The following is a 27,693-nucleotide window of genomic DNA, read 5'->3' on the forward strand; positions in this document are numbered from 1 at the left end:
GAAGTGGGCCAAATAAGTTTGTGAGCCTTTGATCTATATTATAAAATCACCCTGAAATCATGCAGTTTTCTGTAGAAAGAACTTTTCTACAGTCTCTTTCTTATCATCATAGATTACACTGAATGGTGACACCAGTATATAGATAAGACAGGGTCAGGCCTTTCACACAAAAAATGGGATAGTTGGAGATTACTTTCTCCCCCTCCCTGTACACTGACCTCTGCACAGCTCATAAAGCATGACTAAAAAACTCTCCCATAGATGGGAATAGGGTCTCATCCACTCAATTCCATCTGTCAATGGGGCTTGGTGTAAAGCATATTTCTAAATGCTGTTAAGTGTTACTCAGGCAAGATACATAATAAGTTTTGCCATTTACAATATGCCCTTTTGGAGCAAAACGGCTTTCAGCATGTTGTTCTCCGCTACATATATACAATGCTGATTGTATTTGACACCTATAACTGTTTAAATGGGCACTGTCAGATACAAAAACTTTTGATATGTTGTAAAGCGTGTAAAACCAATAGGTTCTTGCAATTGCTTTCATTAGAAAATTTTCTGTATTTCATACTGAAAAAGCCAGTCAAACAACTGCCCCCCCCCTGCCTACTTGGACACATACTAGTCCTGCTGTGTCCATGCATCATGGACACACTTCCTTGATTGACAGCTGTGAGCACAAAATCCTCCCACTGTCCTCTTGTGTCCCGCTACTGTCAGTGAGAACAAGCTGGGTGTTGTAGTTTTGCTAATGCTAGGGGAGATGTGAGCAGACAGCATACTGAGGGAGGGGGCGGAGACCTGCATAGTGAGGCCACACCCCCTCCCTTTGAGAGGAATTGAGACTAGTGAGCTAAATTAAAAGTGTAATAAAAAAAAAAAAATAAAGGTGCTAGACACAAAAAAAATTAGATGTACATGGTTAGGATTAGGTACTTAGTGATATATTAAAAACAAAGTTTTTTTGTTGGATCTGACGGGTACGCTTTAATGACCACAGCTGCCTATGTGTTTGCATATTGTAATGGTGTTATTAATAAAAACTGCCCTATAAAAGAGTGTCAGTCAAGATGTTCTGCCCCCTGCAGTATGTCTCTATGACAGGCACAGCATGTATCTGTGTTCATTGCTTTTCATAGCTTTTTCATTTTCAGTATATACAATAGTAATAGTTAAATAGTCAATCTGAAAATACATTAGTTAAAAATGCTTTTTGTATGTTGGCTAAACTATTGGGATTAATAGGTATGAAATCTCCCTCAAGGAATATGACAAATATCTTTGTCTAATATACATTTTCCTGAAATTGTCTTGTATATAGCCATCTTTCTTCAGAATTTGTCAAGTAGCACATATTGTCGGCTGACGTCACCCCTAGAGTCTGTGCCCTTGGTACCTGGGAGCAGCCACAAGGATTCCATTACCAGTCGACTACAATGAATGACCTCTACTGTGAAATAAGGAATTTCTGTAACAATGACAGCTGACTTTCCACTTGTTGTTGTTAGTATAACTAATGGCTGGGCTATTTGTCATAGTCATAGGAGGTTAAGCTGGGAAATATCCACATCAAATCTGAAGCAGGTGATAATTGTTGTATTTTACCCAATAGACTAAACATATGACCTTCAGTCGGAATAAAACGCCTGATTAATGCCTATGTAATACCTAAGTACCGAACTTTACAGTTAATCATTGAGTTACCCCATTTACATGACTTTTGTTGGTTTTATGGTAAGGCCACTTGTCTTTATCATGTAAAGTACCAATCCCAGTAAATTACCAAACCCCACTTTGTCATGGACTTGTTTATTAAACAAACATTTTCCAGCATATGAAAAGAAGCGGGAGACTCTTTCAAGTACGGACTAATGTGAATGGCATCTGCTGTTTATAATGTTACTATCTTATTATTGCAGGTTTGATCTCAGCTTTTCCATTTTTTGTCCTGGTTTTATGACATTCTGAACTTGTTTTCAGGCTGGAATTTGACATCAGTTCATTTTGGCGAAGGTTTCAATTGTTCTTCAATGCTGCAGTGTGCAGCGGACCATGTCTTCTTCTCCTCCCAGCATTCTCAAGCCCTTTTGATTTCTCTTCACATTGTTTATTGAACCCTCCTCTCTTCCTCTTGTACAACAAATGTATACAGTTTGTTAGTGCACCATGGGTCAGATATGACCGCCTGCCAAGCTTCCATGGGGTCTTCTAGGCAAATGCCTGAGTGTGTTCTCCTAGACGATGTAAAGTAAATTAAATATTTTTGATCTTAGTGTAATATTAACTATTCTAAGTCTATTAAAATGTTACCTGTCTTACAAGCTGGGTATAAAAGACCTTTATTACCTTTATCCTTTGTCTGACCTATGCATAATATATCCCTGTTTAGTAGAGTCCATATTGGTCTATACTATAGACGTGTTAGCAATCTGTGTTCAGCCATATGGTGCCCCCATATCCTTCTCTGGAAGTTATTTTAATTGTCATCCACACTATAGTTTCCAAAGAGGCTGGAACACTTATTGTGTAAGAAAACTAAGACTTTTAATGACTTAAAGGTGATCTGTTTTCTGAATATAATACCCTAAAGGAAGACAGCATATGACAGTGAAAGGTCTGTTTCCCTATTAGTCCAGATGACACAAAATATTGTGTCATTTGGCTAACAGAATGAATGAGAGGTTGGGTTCTTAAAGGGGTACTCCGGGGGGAAAAAAGGCTTTTAAATCCACTGGTGTCAGAAAGTTATACAGATTAGTAAATTACTTCTTTTAAAAAATATTAATACTTCCAATACTTATCAGCTGCCTTATGCTCCAAAGGAAGTTGTGTAGTTCTTTCCAGTCTTACCACAGTGCTCTCTGCTGCCACCTCTGTCCATGTCAGGAACTGTCCAGAGTAGGAGGAAATGCCAATTCCTGACATGCAGCCTACGAATGAGAGAATAAAAGGGTTGCATAAACGATTGTCTGTGGGGCCCTGGCTGCCGGCTGCCCAGTATTGACACATGTAATTGGTAAACATACATTGATCCAGACCAGCATTAATGTCAGGCTGTCTAATAATGCCTTCCATTTTTAACTTCCCTTCAGCTATAACACAGGGGAAATTAAAAGGGTTTTTAACATGAAGATAAATAGGTTTAAACTAACACATTGTGTCACATTTGTAATATTTTATTGCATCTTTTCATGGACAACACTAAAGAAATGACGCTCCCCTACAATGTAAATTAGTTAGTGCATAGCTTGTATAACAGTGTTTAATGTCAAAATAACTCAACACACAGCCAATAATATCTAAACCTTTGCAACAAAAGTAACACACCCCTAAGTGGAAATGTCCAAATTGGGACCAAAGTGTCAGTATTTTGTGTGACCACCATTATTTTCCAGCACTTTTCCCACTTCTCCATGTGGACATCACAGAACTGGTGGATGATATAGACCGTGCACACCCCTGCCTTCCATTTGAGGATGTCCCACTTCCTTAGCAAGGCAGTGGTGATCTTGGAGATGTGTTTGGGGTCATTATCATGTTAGAATACTGCCCTGCGGCCCAGTCTCTGAAAGGAATGGATCATGCTTTCTCTCAGTATGTCACAGTAAGTGTTGGCATTCATGGTTTCCTCAATGAACTGTACTTCCCCAGTGCTAGCAGCACTCATGTAGACCCAGACCATGACACTCCCACCACCATGCCTGACTGTAGGTAAGACACACTTGTCTTTGTTCTCCTCACCTGCTTGCCACCACACACACTTGCCACCATATCTGAACCAAATATGTTAATCTTGGTCTCATCGGACCACAGGACACGGTTTCAGTAATCAATGTCCTTAGTCTACGTCTTCAGCAAACTGTTTCCAAGCTTTTTGTGCATCATCTATAGAAGAGGCTTTCTTCTGGGGTGACAGCCAACCAATCTGATGCATTGTCTGAGCACTGACAGGCTGAAGAGCCCCCCACCCCCTTTCAACCTCTTAAGCAATGAGCATGTGCACTTAACTTCTTCGGTCAACCAAGGCAAGGCCTGTTCTGAGTGGAACCTGTTAACCTGTGAAAACGCTGTATGGTCTTGGCCACTGTGCTGCAGCTCAGTTTCAGTGTCTTGACAATCTTCTTATAGCCTAGGCCATCTTTATATGCATCAACAACTCTTTTTTCATGTCCTTAGAGAGTTCTTAGGCATAAGGTACCATGTTAAACTTCCACTGACCAATATTACAGAGTGTGAGAGTGATAACACCAAATATAAGACACCTGCTCCCAATTTACACCTGAGACCATTTGTGAATTTCCACTTGTGTACTCACCTTTGTTGCCAAGGTTTAGACATTAATGACTGTGAACAATTGCACCTCATCTTTTTTTTTTCTGAATTCACTGAAGGATTTATGACATTTTTTATGCATAAACAGAAAAATGACAGACTGCAAATGGTGTAAAATAATAAAATCTAACATACCTTACCTTAGTTTGGGATGCACTCTCTCTGCTCTCCAGCCTCAGTTATTGGCTGGGTATTTTTAAGACAGCAATAACTGATGTTGGGCTCAGAGCTACTGCTGGACAGCTACATTTTTACAAAGGAGTATCTTGGGTTACTGTCAGTCCTCCCCCTATCTTGCAGCAGGTCCCATCTTACTGCCCCTAAGCAAGAGAATGCATCTAATAGAAACAGACCATGTGGCTGCTATGCTTGAAGACAGGGGGACCTTGGTTGGTTCCATTATTTTCTATGGGTATGAAACAATGCAGAACTTCCCTCCACTGGGAAATGCATTGTGAGTAAATTAGAATATTGTGCAAAGTTCATTTCTTTCAGTAATGCAACTTAAATGGGCACTGTCACCAACTTTATTTTTTTACATGTTGTAGTACTTATGTACTACAACATATCTCTAATATACTTTTATTATTATTTTTTTTTTTTATTAAAATGGTTTAATTTACATTTGAAAACCGGCCACTAGGGGTCTCCCTCCTAGTGGCCGGCTGCAGCCTGGCGTGACGTCACGCCTGAAAATGGACTGATTTTGGCCTGCCAATCAGTCCTTTTTCAGTTAGGCTGCACTCGCTCCCTGCCTGTCAATCAGACAGGCAGGGAGCAAGCGCATTGGCTCCCCGGCCACTGGCTTGGAGGCCACTCCTCCCACACATCGCCGCTGCCGCCTCGTCGCCGCCGCTGTCCCTGCACGCCCGCTGCCGGACTCTGCAGTAAGTGTAATGATGGAACGGGGTATGCGGGAGGGGGGTTTGTGATGGAGGGAACGGGGTATGCGGGGGGTTGTGATGGAGGGAACGGGGTATGGCGCGGGGGGGAGGGAACGGGCTAGCGCCGTAGCACCGCATGTAACTAACTAATAGTTTATCTACACAGGGTGCCTCCATCTGTTTCAATGCTACAACTCCCAGCATGCCCTGACAGCCAGTAGATGTCAGGGCAAGCTGGGAGTTGTAGTGGTGAAACAGCTGGAGGCACCCTGTGTAGATGAACTAAGGGCGGAAGTGTCGGCCCCAGCAGGCATCAGTGAAGTGGTGCCTGCTGGGGAAGTCTGCCTGGTAGTGAGCACACTACCAGGCAGAAAAAAAGTTATTTTTAATATAGTAAAAATAAAAATTAAAAGCAGGGAGGGGGTTAGGGATAGATTGGCAATAGGCAGGAACAGAAAAAAAATAGGATGGTGGGAGCTACCCTTTAAAAGGTCAAACTAATATATGAGAGAGACTCATTACATCCAAAGCAAGATAGTTCAAGCCGTGATTTGTCATAATTGTGATGATTATAGCTTACAGCTCATGAAAACCCCAAATCCCCAATATGTTATATGTTTTGGGGAGACATGTCATCTGCTGGTGTTGGGCCACTGTGCTTCATTATGTCCAGGGTCAATGCATCCGTCTACCAGAAGATTTTGGAACACTTCATGCTTCCTTTCCTTTTAAGTTGCATTAATGAAATGCAATGGACTTTTGCACAATATTAGAATTTTTCCAGTTTTACCTGCTGAATAAAGGGAAATATGATTGTATATTCTATGTCCACATTCTCCCTGCAGTCATGATCCCTGAGATACATGCTCTAATCACACAATTTTACAAAGTTGGAATACATCGAGGGCTGACATGACCATTTTTTTCACATTATTTAATGTTACGGCCTTGTGCTAAAAATAAAAAAAATGATGTTGCCCCCATAATTTTGTACTCATAGTGACAAAGTGAAAACACAATGTTAGAAATCTTGGCTAATTTATTGAAATGGAAAGGCAAAAATATTTCCATTGAAATAAGTATTCAGACCCTTTACTCAGTAGTTAATGGAAGCACCTTTACAGCCTCCAGTCTTCTTGGAGATGATGTCACAAGGTTTTTACACCCGGAGATTTGGAGATATTCTGTATTCTTCTCTGCGGATCCTCTCAAGCTCTGTCAAGTTGGATGTGGACCACCCGTTAAGTAACAGTACATTAACTTATAATAACACAACACAGGAATAAAACACAGTATAATAAATTACACCATAAAGCAGTGGGCCCAACACAGAGATAGCAGGGATGTCTGAGGCAATCTTTCGCCCACAGGACGAAATCCTGTGCTGGGACACCACATTTATGTCCATATTTTACAAAAGAGAGGATTCTTTCTGGCAATTCTGCCATAAAGCCCAGATTGGTGGAGACTGCAGCGATGGTTAATCTTTTGGAAGTTTCTCTCATCTACACACAGGACGTTTGAAACTCAGCCAAAGTTCTTGGTCTCCTCTTGGCCACCTCTCTTAGCAAGGCCCTTCTCCCTTGATTACTTAGTTTGGTGAGGCGGCCAACTTAAGGAAGAGTCCTATGATGTTGGGAACATTCAGTACAGTAGAAATTTTCTTTCACCCTTTCTCCAGATCTGTGCCTCCACAAAATCCTTTTTTGAGCTCTACAGGCATTTCTTTCCCCTTATTGTTTGGTTTTTGATCTGATATGCATTGTCAGCTGTGAGATCTTATATAGACAGGATGTCTTTCTAAATCTTGTCCAATCACAGCTGAACGCCAATCAAGATTTAGAAACATCTCAAAAGTGATTAGGAGAATGATGAGGCCCCTACAGCAAAGGGTCTGAAAACTTTTACTGCTTTCACTTTGTCCCTATGAAGTATTCAGTGCAGAATAGTGGGAGCAACTTAATTTTATTTTACAACAAGATTGCAACATAACGAAATGAAAAAAAGTAAAAGGGTCCAAAAATGCCTTGTATACAACCAGGTAAAGGGGGTTTTCCACTAAAGCAAGTTATGGCGCATCGCTAGGGTGTACTGTCACTTACTGATTGATGTGGTCCTGGTCCACCTATAACTAAGACTTTAATATAACAAATACCACCGGTCTTTTCTACCGCAGCTTCTCTTTTTGCTTCACTACTACGACATGTTTACAAATAAAGTTGTTGTAATTAATGTTTAAATGGTCATAAGGTAAACAATATGCAGTCAATTGCAAAATAAAAAGTAACTACATCGTCATTGTAGAGCACTGTGTACCAGCATACCCTGTAGTACCGGTATATATTACAATAATAGTGAGTAAACAGTAAAAATAAAATAAGTAACTTTGCTCTTAGGTCTTGAGCATGTAAAGGAAAATAAGAAGGAATATTTCCTTACTGAAATTCTGTTTAGAAATCCTCTTTTTACTCTATGCTGGAGAATGTAACACATTTGAATGAAAATTAGAAAGTCCTATTGACTTAAATGGGTGAGGAAGATGAGGATGAGGGTTTCCAGGCTGGGTTGCCTTTGTCCAAAAAGTTCCGACTTCTGGAGCGCTCGACCATGGATGACAAAATTCTTGATTTGTTTTTTCAGTTTTTTTTTTTAATTACACACAGAATAAACAGCAGTGGTTACAATGGACAACGCGTTTCAAAGGTTATTCCCTTCTTCATCAGATCTATAAACCATTTATGGACCTGATGAAGAAGGGAATACCCTTTGAAACACATTGTCCGTTGTCCGTTGTAACCACCGCTGTTTGTTTTCTGTGTATAAAACACTGAAAAAACAAATCAAGAATTTTGTCATCCCTGGTCCAGCGCTCCAGAAGTCGGAATTTTTCGGATGAAGACATCCCAGCCTGGAAACCCTCATCCTCATCTTCCTCACCTGTATCTGCACTGTTTCCTAACAGTACCGACAGAAAGCTTCCACTGGGTATTAGGATTACTAAATCCAAAAGTGATCAACAGTGTTGTGCCTGCCGCGCAACACTACCAGGTGAGCAAGTGCTCTTAACCCGCTGTTCACCACTCCCCCCTCTATAAACCGTGGATAACGGCACTATAAGCGCCATTCTCTGTCTCCTTTTTATCTCCTTTACTTTCCATTGACTTAAATAGCATGTCTCCTTGACATGTCAATTCTTTTGGCAGAATTCTGGCCAGTGTCAGCAATGTATGCGCAGAAATTACCACGTGTGCACACGAGCGTAGAGATTTCATTAAAATCAATGGAAGTCTGATGCTAAGTGGAATCTAGGGCAGACTCTTCAATATATTGAATCAGTGGATTTATTACCTAAATAATACAAATAATAGCTAAATATCCAGTAATATATGTGTGTGTTTATGTGTATCAAATATAAATGTATATATTGCTAACAATCCCCAGTCATGTTTTAAAACTTTTAAAAGGTTTGAACATTGACTTGTAGGGATGCTATCGCCAATAGGTGGCTCCAGAAAGCAAGCCCTCTTCCTTCTGGAGGACTACAACTTTACATATACAGTGATCCCTCAACTTACAATGGCCTCAACGTACAATAGTTTCAACATACAATGGTCTTTTCTGGACATACAACATACAATGCTATGGAATCTGGAAAACATGTCAATGGCTGGAAGAACCCACCAATCAGAATGGATGTTTCACTGGTAAAACCCTTGTATTCCTAAAGTGCATGCACTGACTGGTGTCTGGTAACACCCCCTACAGTACAGGGAGGTATTACATGTTCTGTACTACTTTTAACCTATGTCATGGTTAGGGCAGCTCCATTTTACTTTTTTTAAGGACATTGTGTGCACTGTAGAGGACTCTGAAGAAGCTCCTGTCCTCTACATAGACCAGTGTTTCCCAACGAGAGTGCCTCCAGCTGTTGCAAAACTACAACTCCCAGCATGCCCGGACAGCCAAAGGCTGTCCGGGCATGCTGGGAGTTGTAGTTTTGCAACAGCTGGAGGTAGTCTGGTTGGAAAACACTGAAATAGACAGTGATTACAGCTCCCAGCAGATCTTTCTTATTTTTCTATGTAAGGGCTATATTTATAATAGTTATCTACTTATTTTTCTTTAATTCTCACTTTTTCCTATTTTTGGATGACATTTTGGTGCTTTTAGAACCAATTACCAGGTTTCCATAGAGTTATGGTCTCAACATACAATGGTTTTAACATACAATGGTCGTCCTAGAACCAATTAATATTGTAACTTGAGGGACTACTGTATCTTAGCCACAAACACTATGGCTAAATATTTGCTGTTAGTTAGTAGCACATGCTATTTTATTGGTGTTTTTTAGAGATGAGCGAACTTACAGTAATTTCGATTCGTCACGAACCTCTCAGCTCGGCGGTTGCTGACTTTTCCTGCATAAATTAGTTCAGCTTTCCGGTGCTCAGGTGGGCTGGAAAAGGTGGATACAGTCCTAGGAAAGAGTCTCCTAGGACTGTATCCACCTTTTCCAGCCCACCGGAGCACCTGAAAGCTGAACTAATTTATGCAGGAAAAGTCATCAACTGCCGAGCCGAGAAGTTTGTGACAAATCGAATTTACTGTAAGTTCGCTCATCCCTAGTGTTTTTGTCCTGGTAGTGTTTTTTTTTTTTCATGCTCTGGAGGTGGCGTTTTTAAGAACACTCGGACCACATCCTTCAATAAATGTTAATAAATTATATTTCATGCATTTGCTGTATAAAAAGTGACTTCCAATGGCTTCCAATGTTTTTTTTTTTTTTTTTATGGTGCACTTGGGAACACGCCATATAAACTGTCCCCTATTAGTATTTTTTATTGAACAGTATATATATGTAACTTTGCAATGTTGGAAGAAAAATGCACAGATTCACCTCTACTACATGAAAAGACACCAGGATGATAAATGGCAATAGGTTTCTTCCGCTAATGTGCTCTATGTGAGTAGCAGATTTGCGCAAGGATTAGTCCCTTTGTCATTCAATATGGCTAATCCTCAGTGTTTCCTTCAGAACTAAGTGATATGACACTTTTTTCCATGGCAGATGTATTATCTTTATAGTGATGACAAAAATCTGTGCAGAAATATCTGCTGCACATGAACAGGGTTTTGGAAATTCTATTTACATGCATGAGAATCAGCTTGTTGGATCTGCACCGAAATATGTCAGATTTAATAGCCGAAATGTATCTGACTTTTGTCTCAGATAGTAACCAATCACAGCTCAGCTTTCCTTTTACTGGAGTAATTTAAAGGGCTCATCTGGCTCCGGAAAGTTAAACAGATTTGTAAATTACTTCTATTAAAAAATCTTAATCCTTCCAATAGTTATTAGCTTCTGAAGTTGAGTTGTTGTTTTCTGTCTAACTGCTCAATGATGATGTCACGTCCCGGGAGCTGTGCAATTCCTATGGGGATATTCTCCCATCATGCACAGCTCCCGGGACGTGACATCATCATTGAGCAGTTAGACAGAAAACTTCAGACGCTAATAACTATTGGAAGGATTAAGATTTTTTAATAGAAGTAATTTACAAATCTGTTTAACTTTCCGGAGCCAGTTGATATATATAAAAAAAAGGTTTTGCCTGGAATACCTCTTTAAGAAATGAAAACTGGGCTGTGATTGGTTGCTATCTGAGACAAAAATCAGACACATATGATCGATAAATCTGGATGTGTAAACAGAATTTGCACTAGAGTTCAGGCGCCTTCAATTGCCCTTATGGCTATACGGGAATGTGTCGTTCAAACATAACCATAACGAAAGTTGTTATCCAGGAATAGAAAACCAGAGTAGCTTTCTTCCAAAAACAACACCTCCCCTGTCCTCGGGTTCTGTGTGGTATTGCAACTTGGGTCCATTTACTTCAATGGAACTGAACTGTAAGACCACACACAACCTGAGGACAGGTGTGGTGTTGTTTTCTGGAAGAAATCACTTATTTTTTCCTAATCCTGGATAACCCTTTAAAGCAGTTGTCCAGAGAAAATATATATTTTTTTAAAATATTTTGTAACCTAGTCATGGGGGGTTAAAAAAAAAAAAAAAGAACCTTCAATTACCTTCATAGCCATGGGGGGGGGGGGGGGGGGGGAGGTTTAAATAAAAAAAAGAACCTTCTATTACCTTCCTTGCTCCTGTACCGCTGCATGTTTAACAGAGTCCAATTCACGCTGTCTGAAGCTTTTGGGTTTGGGGACTTCTCAGCCAATCAGTTGTTGCTGTGAAGGGACACCACTCAACCCTGCATACCCAGCATCCCTGCCTCCATCTCCAAGGCACCAATATGCCTACCCAACTTGCCATCCTATGGGTAAAGGGGTCCCATGAATATTCATGATGTGAGCATGAGTATCAGTGCAGAGGTAATGGAGGCAGGGATCAGTGCAGAGGTAATGGAGGCAGGGATCAGTGGAGAGGTAATGGAGGCAGGGATGTTGGATGCTGCATGAAGCCAGCCATTTACTTATTAGCAATCCCTGTTAATACAGTATGTATCTCCGGGACTTTAATGTGGTTTACCCTCACTAAAACCCTGTGTATTGGGTTTAGTGTGGGTGGACCCGCTGTCAGTTTCCCTTTAGGCCTCATTCACACAGCAGAATTTACCAGTGGAATCCAGTGAAAAAATTCTGCTCTGAAATTCCATTGCAGCAGAGTCCCGTTGTTTCCAGTGGGGTTCTGCTGCACCTAGCACATGGCGTAATGTCCGATTTCCAATTTCAGCTTCTTTAGAAAGAATTGACATATCAGTTCTTTTTGCGGAATCTGCTTGCAAATGCATTGCCATCTATGGAGACGGTCCTAGTGCCGACTGATGAGTCGGCACCTGCCACAGGCGTAATGTTCATCTGTAAATTTTCTTGGCTAACATTCCGCAAAAATTACACCTTCAAGGTGGCCTTACTCTGGTACTTATCAACTTATAGGTGTCTTATAGGTGTCTGATCGAAGGGGTCTGACCGTTGGGACACCCATGATCTCCTGTCCAGTGCCCCAGCTCTCCCCATGCATGGAGTGGGCTCCGCTTCGTGCGGTGGTCGACACAGCTCCGTACACAGAGCAGTGATAATGAGAGCCGTTGCGTCGGGCAGGCGATTGCAGGGGGTCCCATCGGTCACACACCCCCACCCCTCGCTCAGACACTTGTCCCCCATACCGTGGACAGGTAATACGTTTTTAAGTACCAGAGTACCCTTTTATTGTTGTACATGACAATAACACAACACAACAATGTCACAGCTCCCAGATTTGTGTTTAAAGGAATACTCCCCTGGAAAACTTTTTTTTATTTTTTAAATCAACTGGTGCCAGAAAGTTAAACAGATTTGTATAGTACTTCTATTTCAAAAAATCTTCCAGTACTTATCAGCTGCTGTATGCAACACAGGAAGTTCTTTTCTTTTTGAATTTCCTTTCTGTCTGACTACAGTGCTCTCTGCCCATTTTAGGAACTGTCCAGAGCAGGAGAGGTTTGCTATGGGGATTTGCTCCTACTCTGGACAGTTCCTAAAATGGACAGAGGTGTCAGCAGGAGAGCACTGTGGTCAGACTGAAAGGAAATTCAAAAAGAAAAGAACTTCCTCTGCAACATACAGCAGCTGATTAAGAACTGGAAGGGTTAAGATTTTTTAAGCAGAAGTAATTTACAAATCTGTTTAACTTTACGGAACCAGTCGACTTAAAGGGGTACTCCGGTGAAAACCTTTTTTTCTTTTAAATCAACTGGTGGCAGAAAGTTAAACATATTTGTAAATTACTTCTGTTAAAAAATCTTTATCCTTCCTGTACTTATTAGCTGCTGAATACTGCAGAGGAAATTCTTTTGTTTTTGGAATGCTCTCTGATGACATCAGGAGCACAGTTCTCTCTGCTGACATTATTATAATAACACATTATTTTTTGTTGTCCTTAGTGGGATTTGAACCCAAGTCCCCAGCACTGCAAGGCAGAGGTGCTAACCACTGAGCCACCATGCTGCCCTTAGCATACATCTGCTATGCACGGTTTCTAAAATGGACAGAGATGTCAGCAGAGAGCACTGTGCTCGTGATGTCATCAGTGTTCCAAAAAAAAGGAATTTCCTCTGTAGCATTCAGCAGCTAATAAGTACTGGAAGGATTAAGATTTATTAATGGAAGTAATTTACAAATATGTTTAACTTTCACCGGAGTACCCCTTTAAAAAAACAAAATGTTTTCCAGGGGAGTACCCCTTTAATTAGCTGCTTATTTGTATTTTAGATGTCATAACTAGTGGTGCTCACGAATATTCACAATTCAAATTTTATTCGCGAATATCGCATATTTGCGAATTCGCGAATATTCACGAATATAGCACTATATATTCGAAATTACGAATATTCGCTTTTTTTTTCACAATACACATCACAGTGATCATCCCTCTCTGCTTCCAGCTTGTGTGGTGTAAAGAAGGCTCTAATACTACTGTGTGAGACCGCCGGGCGAATATTCACATATGCGAATATTTGCGGATATCGATCCCTCCCTTCTGCTGCTTCTATCAAGTTACACTGGTATACTTGCTATAAAGTTCATAAATTTTCACATATGCGAATTTTCGCATATGCAAAAAAAAAAAAAAAAACGCGAATATTACGAATATACGAATTTAGCGAATATATGACGAATATTCGTCCATATATTCACCAAATATCGTGAATTCGAATATGGCCTATGCCTCTCAACACTAGTTATAACTTTACTTTTTAGTTTAGTATTTTGCTGACTTTTTATTAACTGTACCCAAGTGCTAACAAATGATCCTGCAGATATACTCGTAACCTATTCACAACTTGCTTTATAGATCAAATTCTGACAGCTCCTGTAAAGAATGCAGGCTCTAATAGGCTCTGCCTTATGCAGATGAAGGGAGGGGAGTGGGCGCTAGGACCCTGCAGCCGGTAGCTCCAGTGCCCTGCACCCTCCAGTCTTATCACAAAGCAGTGAAGAGCCGGGTGTGAGTGAGTGTGTGCTCTGCAGAGTGTGTGTGGGTGCACAAGGACTCCTCCAAGATCCCCTTATCCTGCACACTAAAGATGATTCTCAGGTAAGAAGCAAGTAAAGAGCCTTGTATGAGAAGCTACTTCTGCCTTACCTGAAGTTACATTGTATCATGCTAATAGATGGTGGGATGCAACCGTCAAGTGTGTAGTGCCTACTACCTCTACAACTTGCCTCGAGCTCCGGCATCTTGTAACTTCCATACAACTTTGGAATTGTATTACATGTCTTTCTGCCAGTGTTTCGCAACACAGGTGCCTCCAGCTGTTGCAAAACTATAACTCCCAGCATGCCCGGACAGCCGAAGGCTGTCCGGGCATGCTGGGAGTTGTAGTTTTGCAACAGCTGGAGCCACCCTAGTTGGGAAATACTCCTATGGGTTTCCTTTATATGAACTTTTTTCACTGCTCTGTCCCATGTTCCCATTTCTTATTATGATACTGATGATATCAGTATCAGGGTGCGGGCATGCTGGGAGTTGTAGTTTTGTAACAGCTGGAGCCACCCTAGTTGGGAAATACTCTTATGGGTTTCCTTTATATGAACTTTTTTCACTGCTCTGTCCCATGTTCTGTGCTCTGTCCCATGTTCCCATTTCTTATTATGATACTGATAGTATCAGTATCCGGCATGCTGGGAGTTGTAGTTTTGCAACAGCTGAAGCCACCCTAGTTGGGAAATACTCCTATGTGTTTCCTTTATATGAACTTTTTTCACTGCGCTGTCCCATGTTCTGTGCTCTGTCCCATGTTTCCATTTCTTAATATGATACTGATGATATCAGTATCAGTGTCCGGCATGCTGGGAGTTGTAGTTTTGCAACAGCTGGAGCCACCCTAATTGGGAAATACTCATATGTGTTTCCTTTATATGAACTTTTTTCACTGCTCTGTCCCATGTTTCCATTTCTTAATATGATACTGATAATATCAGTGTCCAGCATGCTGGGAGTTGTAGTTTTGCAACAGCTGGAGCCACCCTAGTTGGGAAATACTCCTATTTGTTTCCTTTTTATATGAACTTTTTTTCACTGCTCTGTCCCATGTTCTGTGCTCTGTCCCATGTTCTGTGCTCTGTCCCATGTTCTGTGCTCTGTCCCATGTTCCCATTTCTTAATATGATACTGACGGGTGGCATGAGGGTTACGTTATGCCCCCTTTACATGGCACCGTTGTTTAAGTTGTTTCTTCTTGCAGGTGTAAGGAGTTCTTGTTCTTCTATGCTGCCTATCTGGCCCTTCTGGTCTCATGCCAAGACAAAGGTAAGGAAAGCCTTAGTGGAGAACAATTCTTCATTCACTGCAGTCTTCTTTTTCTTTTCTTCTTTTTTCTTCTTCTTTTTGCTTTTGAACGTCTTGTGAAGTAAAGTACATTGAGACTTCAAGGAGTTATTTAGGGATTAGGGGAGGTGATGGTGTGGGACATTGAAAGAAGCCGTAGTGGGGGTGGGGTGACGCTCATGTGATGCCCCCCATGCTGGCTTCTCTCGCTGATATACTCTCCACGTCACCTGTTTAGCAGGTTGGGGTTCTTTATAGTTAGTTACACACGAGTGCTACATAAACAAGTTGAATAAATGTTTTATGTGGCTTTTATGTATGTAGGGTAGTTGTGGGACCAGGGTAACGCTTTGTGGCCACTGAAGTGATGCAGTGGGGTCCATTATGTATCAGAATCAGCTATATCTATGTCAGTGGTCTCCAAACTGTGGACCTCCAGCCACCAGGGCCCGATACGACTGCTACCTGTGCACCCCCTATAGTTACGCCCCGTAGCTATAGGGGTGCACAGGTAGCAGTCATATCGGGCCCTGGTGGCTAAGGGCGCGTTCACACTGCAGAATCTCCACTTGCTGAATTCCGCGAGCAGAGATTCCGTCTGGCAGCCGCCGCCAAATATACTTTGGCGCTAGGGCCGCGGGGCACTGAGTCGTCACCATTGACGGCTATTCAGTGCTCGCGGAATCCGCGCAAAGAATCAACATGTTCTTTCTTTGCACGGAACAATTTCAGCGGCGGAATTGTCCGCCGCAGAAATGCCGAAGTGTGAACGGGTCTCGCGGAGACCCGTTCACACCACAGAATTCCGCTTGTGGAATTCTGCGGGAATTCCGTAGTGTGAACGCACCCTAAGGGGGCCCCAAAGCATATCTGCCCCATAAGAGACCAATATTATAATTGCCACATGGGGCTCTGTTGCAGATTTTTAAACTACAGGCTATACCCCTGCCTCCAGCTGTTTCAAGACTACAACTCCCAGCATGCTGGGAGTTGTAGTTTTGCAACAGCTGGAGGTCCACCGTTTGGAGTCCACCGATCTAGATCCTATTACTTCAACCCATTCAAGCTCTGAACTCTATGATGCCACCGAGCCTATCAAAAGCTCCATGACGTATGTTAAGATAGCAGCTAATAAAGCGTCTATAAACGACACCATTTTTGTTTTACTGGCATGTTTGGGACAAGCTTATTCTTGCTTCGAAAATCTGTTGAACTTGATATTCCATTTGCATTCGTAGCCACAATCCGAGCTCGTGAAAGGCCTCTGTAGGCAGATTAGATTACTTGCTTATTTCTTTTATGATATCACTGAGCAGTAATGGAAGAGAATGCAGAAACACCCAGTTATGGGCAGTTTATTCTATTCTACCTATAATTTATAGCATACTGTTCTAACCAGGTTTTGGGGATATAGGGGGCAGTCTGCTTGAAAAATCAGTGCGGAATTCCCCTCTGTTGGTGGTTATCTAAGAATCTCTGAAGTGTTTCAGGTAGGATCTGTCTGTAGTCAGGTCAGTTTAGGTTTACAAACCAAGAGTGTGAATGGTTTCCTATTGGTCAATTGGATATGGTTGTTGTTCAATACCATCATTATCTATTATATATAATTTTTTATTATATATTTTTTTTAATATTATTTAGTTATTTATATGTTATATAGTGTTGTTGCTTCCAGGACCTTTAAAGGGGTATTCCAGGAAAAAACTTTTTTTTTATATATCAACTGGCTCCAGAAAGTTAAACAGATTTGTAAAGTACTTCTATTTAAAAAATCCTTTCAGTACTAATGAGCTTCTGAAGTTAAGTTCCAAGTGCATAGGAGAAGAAAGCTGGTCGGCACTGCAAACACCCCTTATTGAAACTGCAAAGCAGAGTCCTCCTTTTTATAGAAGCCAGCGGTGCTCTACTCCCAAGAAAAGATGAGGCAAAACGTAAACATTATGTAAGTAGAAAACAGGAATGGCACTCACCATACGCTTCAAATTCTTCCTTTATTCCAAAAAGTGCAGGTTTTTAAAATGGCATAGTTCACCTAGCAAGGTGCAGACGCCAGCTTGTATGTCCACAGGTTACAATTGTTTCGCTCAGACCTGTTGAAGCTCAGACCTGTTGAATAAAGGAAGAATTTGAAGCATATGGTGAGTGCCATTCCTGTTTTCTAATTACATGAAGCTTCTGAAGTTAAGGTTGTTCTTTTCTGGCTAAGTGCTCTCTGATGACACGTGTCTTGGGAACCGCCCAGTTTAGAAGAGGTTTGCTATGGGGATTTGCTTCTAAACTGGGCAGTTCCCGAGACACGTGTCATCAGAGAGCACATAGACAGAAAAGAACAACCTTAACTTCAGAAGCTCATAAGTACTGAAAGGATTAAGATTTTTTAAAAGAAGTAATTTACAAAACAGTGATTCGATTCATCACGAACTTCTCGGCTCAGCGTTTGCTGACTTTATCCTGGATAAATTAGTTCAGGTTTCAGGTGCTCCGGTGGGCTGGAAAAAGTGGATAAAGTCCTAGGAGAGAGTCTCCAGCCCACCGGAGCACCTGAAGGCTGAACTAATTTATGCAGGCTAAAGTCAGGAACTGCCGAGCGGAGAAGTTCGTGTTGAATCGAATCACTGGAAGTTTGCTCACCTCTAGTTGCCGGTGTTGCGGATCCTGTAAGTAAATGATGCAGACACTATGTGCCACTCACCCACTACACGTAAGTCCCAGTGGCAATGGCTTCTCTCTCTAGCTCTAGTGCCTGCATCATTTACTTACAGGAACCGCAATACCGGCAACCTACAAACAGCCGGATTCCATTCAGCCAGCCTCTTTATCTCCGTTACAGGTGTCACAATTCTCCCACACAGGACTTTTATTTGTTTTTTGCCTCAATATTTTTCCTTCACAAGGTCTTCTCACAAGTTGGTCTTCCACCTTAGGACTTGAGCTATATACTGTATATTTTCCTCTAGGACTGGTGAAAATTATCTAAACATAAAAATCCTAAATCATAATTTTTCCTTTCCTTTTATTTTTTATTTTTTTTACTTCCAGGTTTATATTTGGACTCATTGCTACTTATTATACTTATTACTGCATTTATTATTTATTGTATAATATCTGCAGGTTTTTATTTGGATTTTTCTTACAATGAGCAATTCTCTTTATAATACTCCATAAGGCTTATTCATTTGGGATAGTTTTAATGAATATCCTTTACGCCAGTACGACCTATTGGCTTTTTTATAGATAACACAGCCATAGGGCCCTGCAGCTGTTCCTATTAACATTCTTGATGTATTGATTTAGTTATATAACATTTTATATTGAACACGGGTCTGGAAATCAATTTTTTTCCATTTGAACCAATAATCCATCATATATCTTTTGTGGTTGGTGTGCTGAGGACTGAGGAATCTATTTTTTCTATTGTATTCCTTTACTCTCTTGGGTGTGAGAATATCCCAGTAAACCTCGCATACTTTTGCTGTGAGCTACACATATCTCTATTTTTCATACATAAAACAAACATGGGTACATTGAAATTTATCATAAACTCACCAATAGGTGGCACTTTTCAACAGTCTATGTTCACTATTTAATAGTATACCACTGCAGCACATTGACATGCCAATAGCCTTTTATTTTTATGCAGTAAGAGGAAAACAGAGAATTTCTTCTAAAAAAAAAACAGCACCACACCTGTCCTCAGGTTGTGTGTGGTATTACAACTTGGCTTCAGTCATTTCAAAAGAACTAAGCTGCAATACCAAACACCACCTGAGGACAGAGGTGGCACTGTTTCGGAAGAAATCAGCCTTGTTTTTCTAATCTTAGAGTTTAACCTCTATAAGTAAGTGTTGTAAGAGATTTTTTGGGTTTCCCGCTATATCCTTTCTGGTTAGGTGGCTATTACAAATAAATTATAAGGATCTAAGCAGCCAGGGCACAAAAAAATTCCTATCTTATTCATTGGTATCTATAAATCACGCCCCCTCCCATAAGCTTGCATTGAGGGGGCGGTGCGTGACTTCACCCAGGGGCGAAGCCGTGACGTCACAATACTCCGGCCCTGTAGTCATCAGACCCGGAGCGAACATGCTCTGGGGGCTGATGGTAATGGGGTGCTGCATGAAAGATCTCTGGGGTCCCCAGCCGCGGGACCCCCGCGATCAGGCATCTTAGCCAAGATGTCTTAGCACTGGAGTACCCCTTTAAACTTGAGGTTATCCTGATTGGGACTGGGCATATGTATGTGGGGCCATAAACTGCTTAAGAGGATTTGTGGCCAGTGTTTTACTGAACTCAACTGAAACACTGCTAATTCCCACCCAGTAAAACTTTATGGCTGTAATTTTCCAGCTATAAAGTTAAGTGCAAAATCCTTTGTATTTGGCTATTTACAGTTTCAAAAAGTGTTTTGTTTTTGTTTGTAAAGTTTTTTTTTTTTTTTTTTTTTTTTGGGGGGGGTAGCAAAAAAATAAATAAATGTCCAAAACTATATCCTCCAAATGCCATCCTGCAGGCATATGACCTTTCCCACCCACAATGGTGGTAAACTATTTGCACTCCAGTTTATACATTTCAGGTTATCCTGCCCTTTAAAACCTGTTACCTGAAATATTCTCCCCAAGCACCTTGTTATACCTACATCATGAATTGCATGCACAATATTTGCTATAACATAGAGAAAGGAAATGTTGGTTAAAGGGGTACTCTGATGGAACCCCCCCCCCCTTTTTATTTTTTATTTTTTTTTAAATCAACTGGTGCCAGAAAGTTAAACAGATTTGTAAATTACTTCTATTAATAAATCTTAATCCTTCCAGTACTTATTAGCTGCTAAATACTACAGAGGAAATTATTTTCTTTTTGGAACACAGTGCTCTCTGCTGACATCATGACCACAGTGCTATCTGATGACACCTCTGTCCATTTTAAGAACTGTCCAGAGTAGGAGAAAATCTCCATAGAAAACATATGCTGCTCTGGATAGTTCCTAAAATGGACAGAGATGTCAGCAGAGAGCACTGTGGTCATGATGTCAGCAGAGAGCAATGTGTTCCAAAAAGAAAATAATTTCCTATGTAGTATTCGGCAGCTAATAAGTACTGGAAGGATTAAGATTTTTTTTAATAGAAGTAATTTACAAATCTGTTAAACTTTCTGGTACCAGTTGATTTAAAAAAAAAAAAAAAAGGAAAAAAAAAGTGTCCCACCGGAGTACCCCTTTAAGGCTAAATTTCCACTTGTTATTTTTTTTTCTGGCAGTTTTTGGAATACTGCCACTGCAGTTTTTGAGCCAAAGTCAGAAGTGGATCCATAAGGGAGGAGAAGTATATGCCCTTCCTTTATATGTCCTATTCCTTTTGAATACATTTCTGGCTTTGGCTCAAAAACTGCAGTGGCAGATATCCAAAAACGGCCAGAAAAAAAACCAAGTGGAAACTTAGCCTAAGCTTGAAGGAGGACACCAGGCTTGTAGGACAATACACGGCTTATTGATTTTTACAGGACATTTTCCGTTACCAACATGAAACAGTGGAGTGTTTGAAATGACCTATAAAGTGTTTGAATGGAAGCAAAATTAGTATGGAATGAGTAAATGATTTGCAGTGCTCTACTTGGATCATCGTTTATGGGTTAGCAATGGATTTAGGGCATATAGTAAGAGCAGACGACTTTAGTGGCTTAGTCATCAAACAAGATGTCTGGAAGGTAAAACATCCTGGTTTCTTCACACTAAGGAGTGGCAAGTGTTAGCTTGGAGTTTGCTCGTCTGGTGTATTTAGCCTCTGTGCGGTTTGTTTCTCTTAGATGAATTTCCTTCTATGTTTACTGCAACATACTTCTAGTGTTCAATGGTGAAGCCACAGAGATTGGGTAGACCTCACACAGGCAGATGTGTGGGGGCATGGTGTTTCCCAGTAAACCCTTAGCCTACTGGATCGTGATCAATAGAAGTTTTCACGACTATATTCTGTATATGGGAGGTCCATTTAACTGTTATGGAACGTCTGTCTATATGGAGAAATAGGCCAAATGCAAATGGTAATGATGACCTAACAGCTTCTGATTAAAGGCAGGCTGGAAGCCTTCGAAATAACTAGGGTAGAATTTATTGCTAAGCTTTAATAGGCCAATACCATGTGACTGCAAGAGTCAAGAGACCTCTGTTTCTTTGTACCTAGAAGGTTGCAAACTCATATATAGATAAGATGTGGGAAGAATTTACTAATACAGCCATAATATACACCAGTGTTGAGCTGCATTCTGACCATGTTTTTAGGTCTATGTAGGGTTGTATGTTGGCAAAATGTAAAAAAGGAATGCCAGCATACACCCCATGTGTTCCTGACAGGCCCATAGACATCATTAGGTCAAACAGAGTCTATTTGTGACTTCGTTTGGTCTGTAACCTTAATATCTATAGACATTGTTAGGATGTGGTCAACCATGTTTTTGAGTCCCATAGAAAAAGCGCAGTTTGGAAAATGGTCCGTCACAATCAGACCAAGTTTATCCTACTGAAGTCTATGGGTTTATCAGCAACACAATTGTCTGTAAATCAGCATCCCTTTTGACTTTTTGCAGATTGACAACCTGGCACAGATAAAAAAAAAAATGTGGTCTGTCACGCCCCCTCCCATAGACTTGCATTGAGGGGTGGGGTGTGACGTCAAACAGGGGCGGAATCGTGACATCACGCTTTTCCGCTCGCGTGGTCGGGATCCGAAGCCTCCAGGGTTGCTGAAAGCCGCTGAGGTGGGTGCTGCAGCCGAGATTCCGGGGGGCCCCAGCAGTGGGACCCCCGTGATCTGACATCTTATCCCCTATCCTTTAGATAGGGGATAAGATGTCTAGGGGCGGAGTACCCCTTTAAAGGGGTACTCCGCTGGTCAGCATTTTGGAACAAACTGTTCCGAATGCTGGGGCCAGCGCCGGGAGCTCGTGATGTCATAGCCCTGCCCCCTCGTGACGTCACGCCCCGGGGTGTGACATCATGAGGGGGAGGGGCTATGATGTCACAAGCTCCCAGCGCTGGCCTCCAGCATTCGGAACAGTTTGTTCCAAAACGCTGAGCAGTGGAGTACCCCTTTTAAAGGGGTTCAGGCAATACAAAAAAGTTCTCCACTAGATGGAATCCATGGTTTTTCTCATCTTACTGTATTGATATTTAATGTTTTCTACTGTACTCAGCGGTTATAAGTCAACCCTATCCAGCTGTAATTTTACATTCCCTATGATTCACGCTATCCTTATCTAATCTTGTTGGTTTGGCGCACAAATTATTAAAACTGTCAAGGATAAGGTACTTGAGCAGACAAACACTTATGTTTAAAAATTCACTGAGGCACATTGTTCTGTTCTTCTCCCTTCACAGGGATGTCTTCTTGTTTATGATTTACTTACTTTATAACTTCAGAAGGTAAAAAAGATACACGAGATACTCATCAATATGATTAGATACTTTTACCATAATGACAGCTGCGTCTGTCTCCTCTTTATCATTTGTCATCTGCACTTCTCATCTCTTTTGAAAATTAATAAAGATGCAAATCATAAAATGTTGCAGTATCTTGTAATACCTTTTTTTTATTGGACTAACAACATTTTGTAGAGACAAGCTGATAAGTACTGGAAGTCTTGAAATTTTTTAATAGAAATAATTTCCAAATCTATAGAACTTTCTTTTTTCTGCAATATCCCTTTTAATCTGACTTATAGTACAATGTGCCAAATGTATTGAGGTGCAGGCCTTTTAATAAATGTAATCTGTTATGGTACGAAAAAAGAGTATGCTAATTTCTGACATAAAATATAATGTGTCATATTCAACACCTACTTTTTTTTTTTTTTTTTTGAGCGCAAGTGCAGAAAAGTTCACAAGTAAATCCCCCCGCCCCCTCCCCCTCAGAGTTTGTAAAGCGTAATGAGATCCCATTTAGCCTGTACAGTAGCTTAATATTGTGTAAAACAACTGCAGGAGATTTCTAGAGCTCTATATAGAATTACAGGGTATAAGATGCTATAGGTATGAGGTTTCCAAATAATGTGGGTGTTACCGTTACCAGCTTAACTTGTAGGCATCCGTCTAGGTAAACCCTGAATTAGCATGAGTTAATTGGAGGTGGTAGTTATGTATTATGTCTTCCAGTTGTGCAGCTGGGTAATAAACCCAAACACATCAGAGCGTTCCCGAGCCTCCACTAATCTTGCCGTCATTGTCTTTTGTTATGACCTCTGCCGTGTAATCATTTGTCCCATATTTATTAGCCACAACTGCTCTGTGCGACGTGGAGAACGGCGGTAAAGATTTTCGGAAATGATGGAGTCCGCGCATAGATCTGCTCACTTGAGAATCCCTTTTGATGTGGTTTTTCCCATTTTTGTTAATCTGCAATTATCAAGCTGGATTCCTGAGTAAGCATTCCTGGAGGAGGTACAGGCTGTGACATGGCCTGCGGAGCGAAGAATGTGAAGAATTGTAAACCTGTCCCCTCCATATTGAAGGGAGACGTTTGGAATACAGATAATAGCATCATCGACTTGATCTGTCTTTGTTAAGTGAGGCTTTTGTGCTGCCTGTGCTGCTTCCTCTTCTCCTTTCAGTCCCCGGGTTGGCATTGCTTTGTGGCTTCCTATTTGATGGACCCTCTTGTTAGGTATCTTGGAGACTAACAACTGGGGGGCTGAAAGAGAATTAGGAAAAATGGATGCACTGCTACTTGAGAGTACATTACATTTTACAGCTGGTTGAGCATTGTATATAGAATGGGAAACTTACTAAAGCTAAGCTCAGACCAATCGGTTTTAGGACATTAGATGGCTGGCAGGCATGTGGGGGCAATGTCCAGTCCCGAGACGAAGCTAGGCTTTGCTTTAGATGGGGCAAAGGTTCAGTTTGTTTACCTAGTCCTGTACCCTGGCCAAGGAAAAATAGCATGCTAAAATCCAGCATGGGGACGTGCCTAAGAGAACCTTTCTTTTAAAGGATCTTTGTATAAACTTTGGATCATTAAGTATGTATCTATTGGTAGCCATACACATAAGATAGCTGGCAGCCAAGCGCTCATTCTACCTACAGCCATCTCTCCCAACCTCCTATACCAATGGTCTCCCAGCTGTGGATCTCAAGCTGTTGCAAAACTACAACTTCCAGCATGTCCGGACAGCCAACGTCTGTCTGGGCATGCTTAAAGTTGTAGTTTTGCAACAGCTGGAGATCCACAGTTGGGATCTAAATAGATCTGTGGTCTCCAATGAACTCGTTGATGATCAGAGGATACATGAGGTATGTTAAGAAAGCAGCTTATAAAGCATCTATCCCCCTTTACTAGTGGTCTCCAAACTGGGATATCGCTGCCCAATACACATGAACATTTAGCTTGGCCAGTGCTTGTGTTCTGAATGGACAGAGGAGGAGTAATCCGCAGTCAGACTATCCTGGCGGCAGCCTATTTCCCTGAGAACAAAAGGATAGGGCAGGTAAAGAGCACCTGTCATCAAACCATATTTTCTAAACTAACTCAGACTACATTCCCTAACTACTCCTAACACCCTTCCTGTGCTTTAAAAAGTTTTTCCGATCTTTAAAAAGCTATGTTTCATACCTTTTCCCTTGCTCTAATTGTGTGAGCTCTTGGCAGGAGAAAGTGGGTGTTCCCCAGCAGGTGCGACATTACTGAAGCCTGTGAGAACTGTGCCTCACCATGACTCGCACACACTTCCTGAGTTTGGTCTCCTGCAAGGGCAGGAGGAGACCAAACTAACTGTTTGACTTGTGGCAGTGAACAGAACAGAGCCACTTAGTGGCCGTTTTTTTCATCACATTAGATACATATAAAGGTTGAGAATTTTAACAGCAAGTAAATAGCTAAGTTTCTTATAATTACATAAGGAACAATATATTAAAAGTTTAGTTTAATGACAGATACTCTTTAAAACTCAACATGCTCAATCCTTCTCTCTGTCTGTCATCAACCATTGGGGGAGAGTCAGTTACCAACCATATAGATCAGATGATCGGCTGGTCCCACCGAAATTAGAAGATTTGGTTGATACATATGTGTAATGTTTATTGGGGGGGTCTTTAGGTCTATGCAATTAAGAGAAGGACAATGGCTCCTACAAACAACTGAAAGTGAACAAGACACATATTAACGCTAATAGAACTGGATCGAAATGTCCACTGTTATCTCCTTATCTTGCCAAAAATGCCCATTGGACTAATAGTAGATAAAGTAGTTTTGATGGGGGGGGGGGGGGTCCTTATTTTATTTGTATGGCATTTTTCCTTGCACTCCCATATAGTCCTATTTAAAAAAAAAAAAAAAACACTGGTCATTGAATGGTTATGATATTGTTTCTATGATTTCTGCTTTTCTGAAAATAAAATAAAATGTATTTTTCAAAGAAGGGATCAGAAAATACATTTTGAGGGAAAGTTTTACTTTACCGTACACCTACCTTTTACTTGTACACTATTTATGACGCCCTACCGATAAGGCAATAGTCACACCACCGTCTACCTTTATTGATGACTTGTCATCTATAACACTGAGGTGAAGTTGAAAGATAAACAAGCCCCCTGGTAGGTTGTCGGTGCCAGCAATTGTATGGCACCTTTTCCTGACAAATTAGTTGCCTTGGCGTCTGTCCATGGATTGACATTAAACTCAGATAAAGGAATCCTGTTATTAACAGTGTACAAAGGGGTTGCTAAAAGTGATTCTAAGATTGGTTGGGCCCTGGCCAAAAAAAGGTTAAGAACCCAGAGACAGATGAGTCACATAGAGATAGGGATCCGGTCCTACAGCTTATATTTATAGATGGCATTTTTTCGATGAATTTGAGTTTTTTTTTTTGTTTTTTTGCAGATCCGCGTTCCCAGGGTTTGGAGCACATTTTATTTGTTTTATTTTATTTTTAGCAGAAGTTGTTCCATTATTTAAGGAATCTGCATGAATTGTCATTAAAGTAAATAAAAATGTAACACTCAAACACAGACGACAAAATGTCCTGCAGCTGCGATATATTTAGAGCCTATACAGCCAAAGCTCTTTGATTTGGATGGGTGCCAGGTCCAATTCACTGTGTCTCTAGAAAACGCTACCATATACAGTATGGTCAAAACATCGGAATATGGGATAGATATTTCCTGAAAAATAAAGACTATGGGGGAGATTTTTCAAAACCTGTCCAGAGGAAAACTTGCCCAGTTGCCCATAGCAACCAATCAGATCGCTTCTTAAATTTTTTAAAAGGCCTGAAAAAAATGAACGAAGCGATCTGATTGGTTGCTTTGGGCAACTGGACAACGTTTGCTCTGCACAGGTTTTGCTAAATCTCCCCCATAGTCTTTATTTTTCAGGAAATATCTATCCCATATTCTGCATTTTAAGGAAACGGTTATCAGATTTTACCATATATAATGCATGGCAAAGCATTATGTATGGTAAAATCTTCTTCCTTACCATGCACGGGAGACCGGCCGGCAGCAATAGTAAAGTTATGAAGTTTGGAAGGTGTCCCCTGCTGGCCCGTAAGTAGACCGTGGGGCAGGAGCCATTCTTTTGTAGTTGTGTCTGCTCGGGCTGTAATCGCGCCCCTTTAGTATTATTGACAGCCTGCATGCTCTGGTTGCTAAGCCGATGGAGCAGATCAGTGACGTGTGCCGTGCCTGGGCTCTCAATCATGCTGAGGGGGCAGGATTACAGTAGGAGCAGAAGGTACCAGAAGTAATTGGCTTCAGCCCAGAGGACTACATACAAGTTGGCGGGGACACCTTTCAAACTTCCTATCTTCACCATCACTGCTGGAAGGACTGTCTCCTAGGCATTGTAAAGAAGAAGATTTTACCATAGTTAACACCTTGCCATGGGTAAAATCTGATGACTGGTTCCCTCTAACAAGAACTATTATGTCTGTGGTACTAAAAACAGTCATCTCCATATCTGCCCCATTGGTGAAAAGAGTGAAAAACATTTATGAATAGGTTCTGTCTGTTAGAGTAGAAATTGAATAGGTTCTGTCTGTTATTTTGCAGGATTTGACCAGGGGAAAAATCTGATCTGCAGTAATATTTTTCTCTGCTTATGTCCTGTCATAACAGGTTCTGCAAATGGAGCTCCAACATTGAGGCCTTAGTCTTTAGGT

General features: G+C 41.0%; 1 protein-coding gene across 1 annotated transcript in view; it reads left to right on the top strand.

Moving 5' to 3' along the window:
• Nucleotides 1-14,162: 14,162 nt before the first annotated feature.
• The window catches only part of COL18A1 (collagen type XVIII alpha 1 chain), a 205,290-nt gene continuing 191,759 nt past the window's right edge, over nt 14,163-27,693 (top strand). Inside the window, exons 1-2 of the mRNA XM_056536571.1 lie at nt 14,163-14,316; nt 15,467-15,531. Of these exons, the coding sequence (XP_056392546.1) occupies nt 14,306-14,316; nt 15,467-15,531 (76 nt within the window). The 5' untranslated portion in view covers nt 14,163-14,305. The remainder of the gene's footprint in view (nt 14,317-15,466; nt 15,532-27,693) is intronic.

This window comes from Hyla sarda, chromosome 8, assembly GCF_029499605.1.
Source record: "Hyla sarda isolate aHylSar1 chromosome 8, aHylSar1.hap1, whole genome shotgun sequence".
Classification (NCBI taxonomy): domain Eukaryota; kingdom Metazoa; phylum Chordata; class Amphibia; order Anura; family Hylidae; genus Hyla; species Hyla sarda.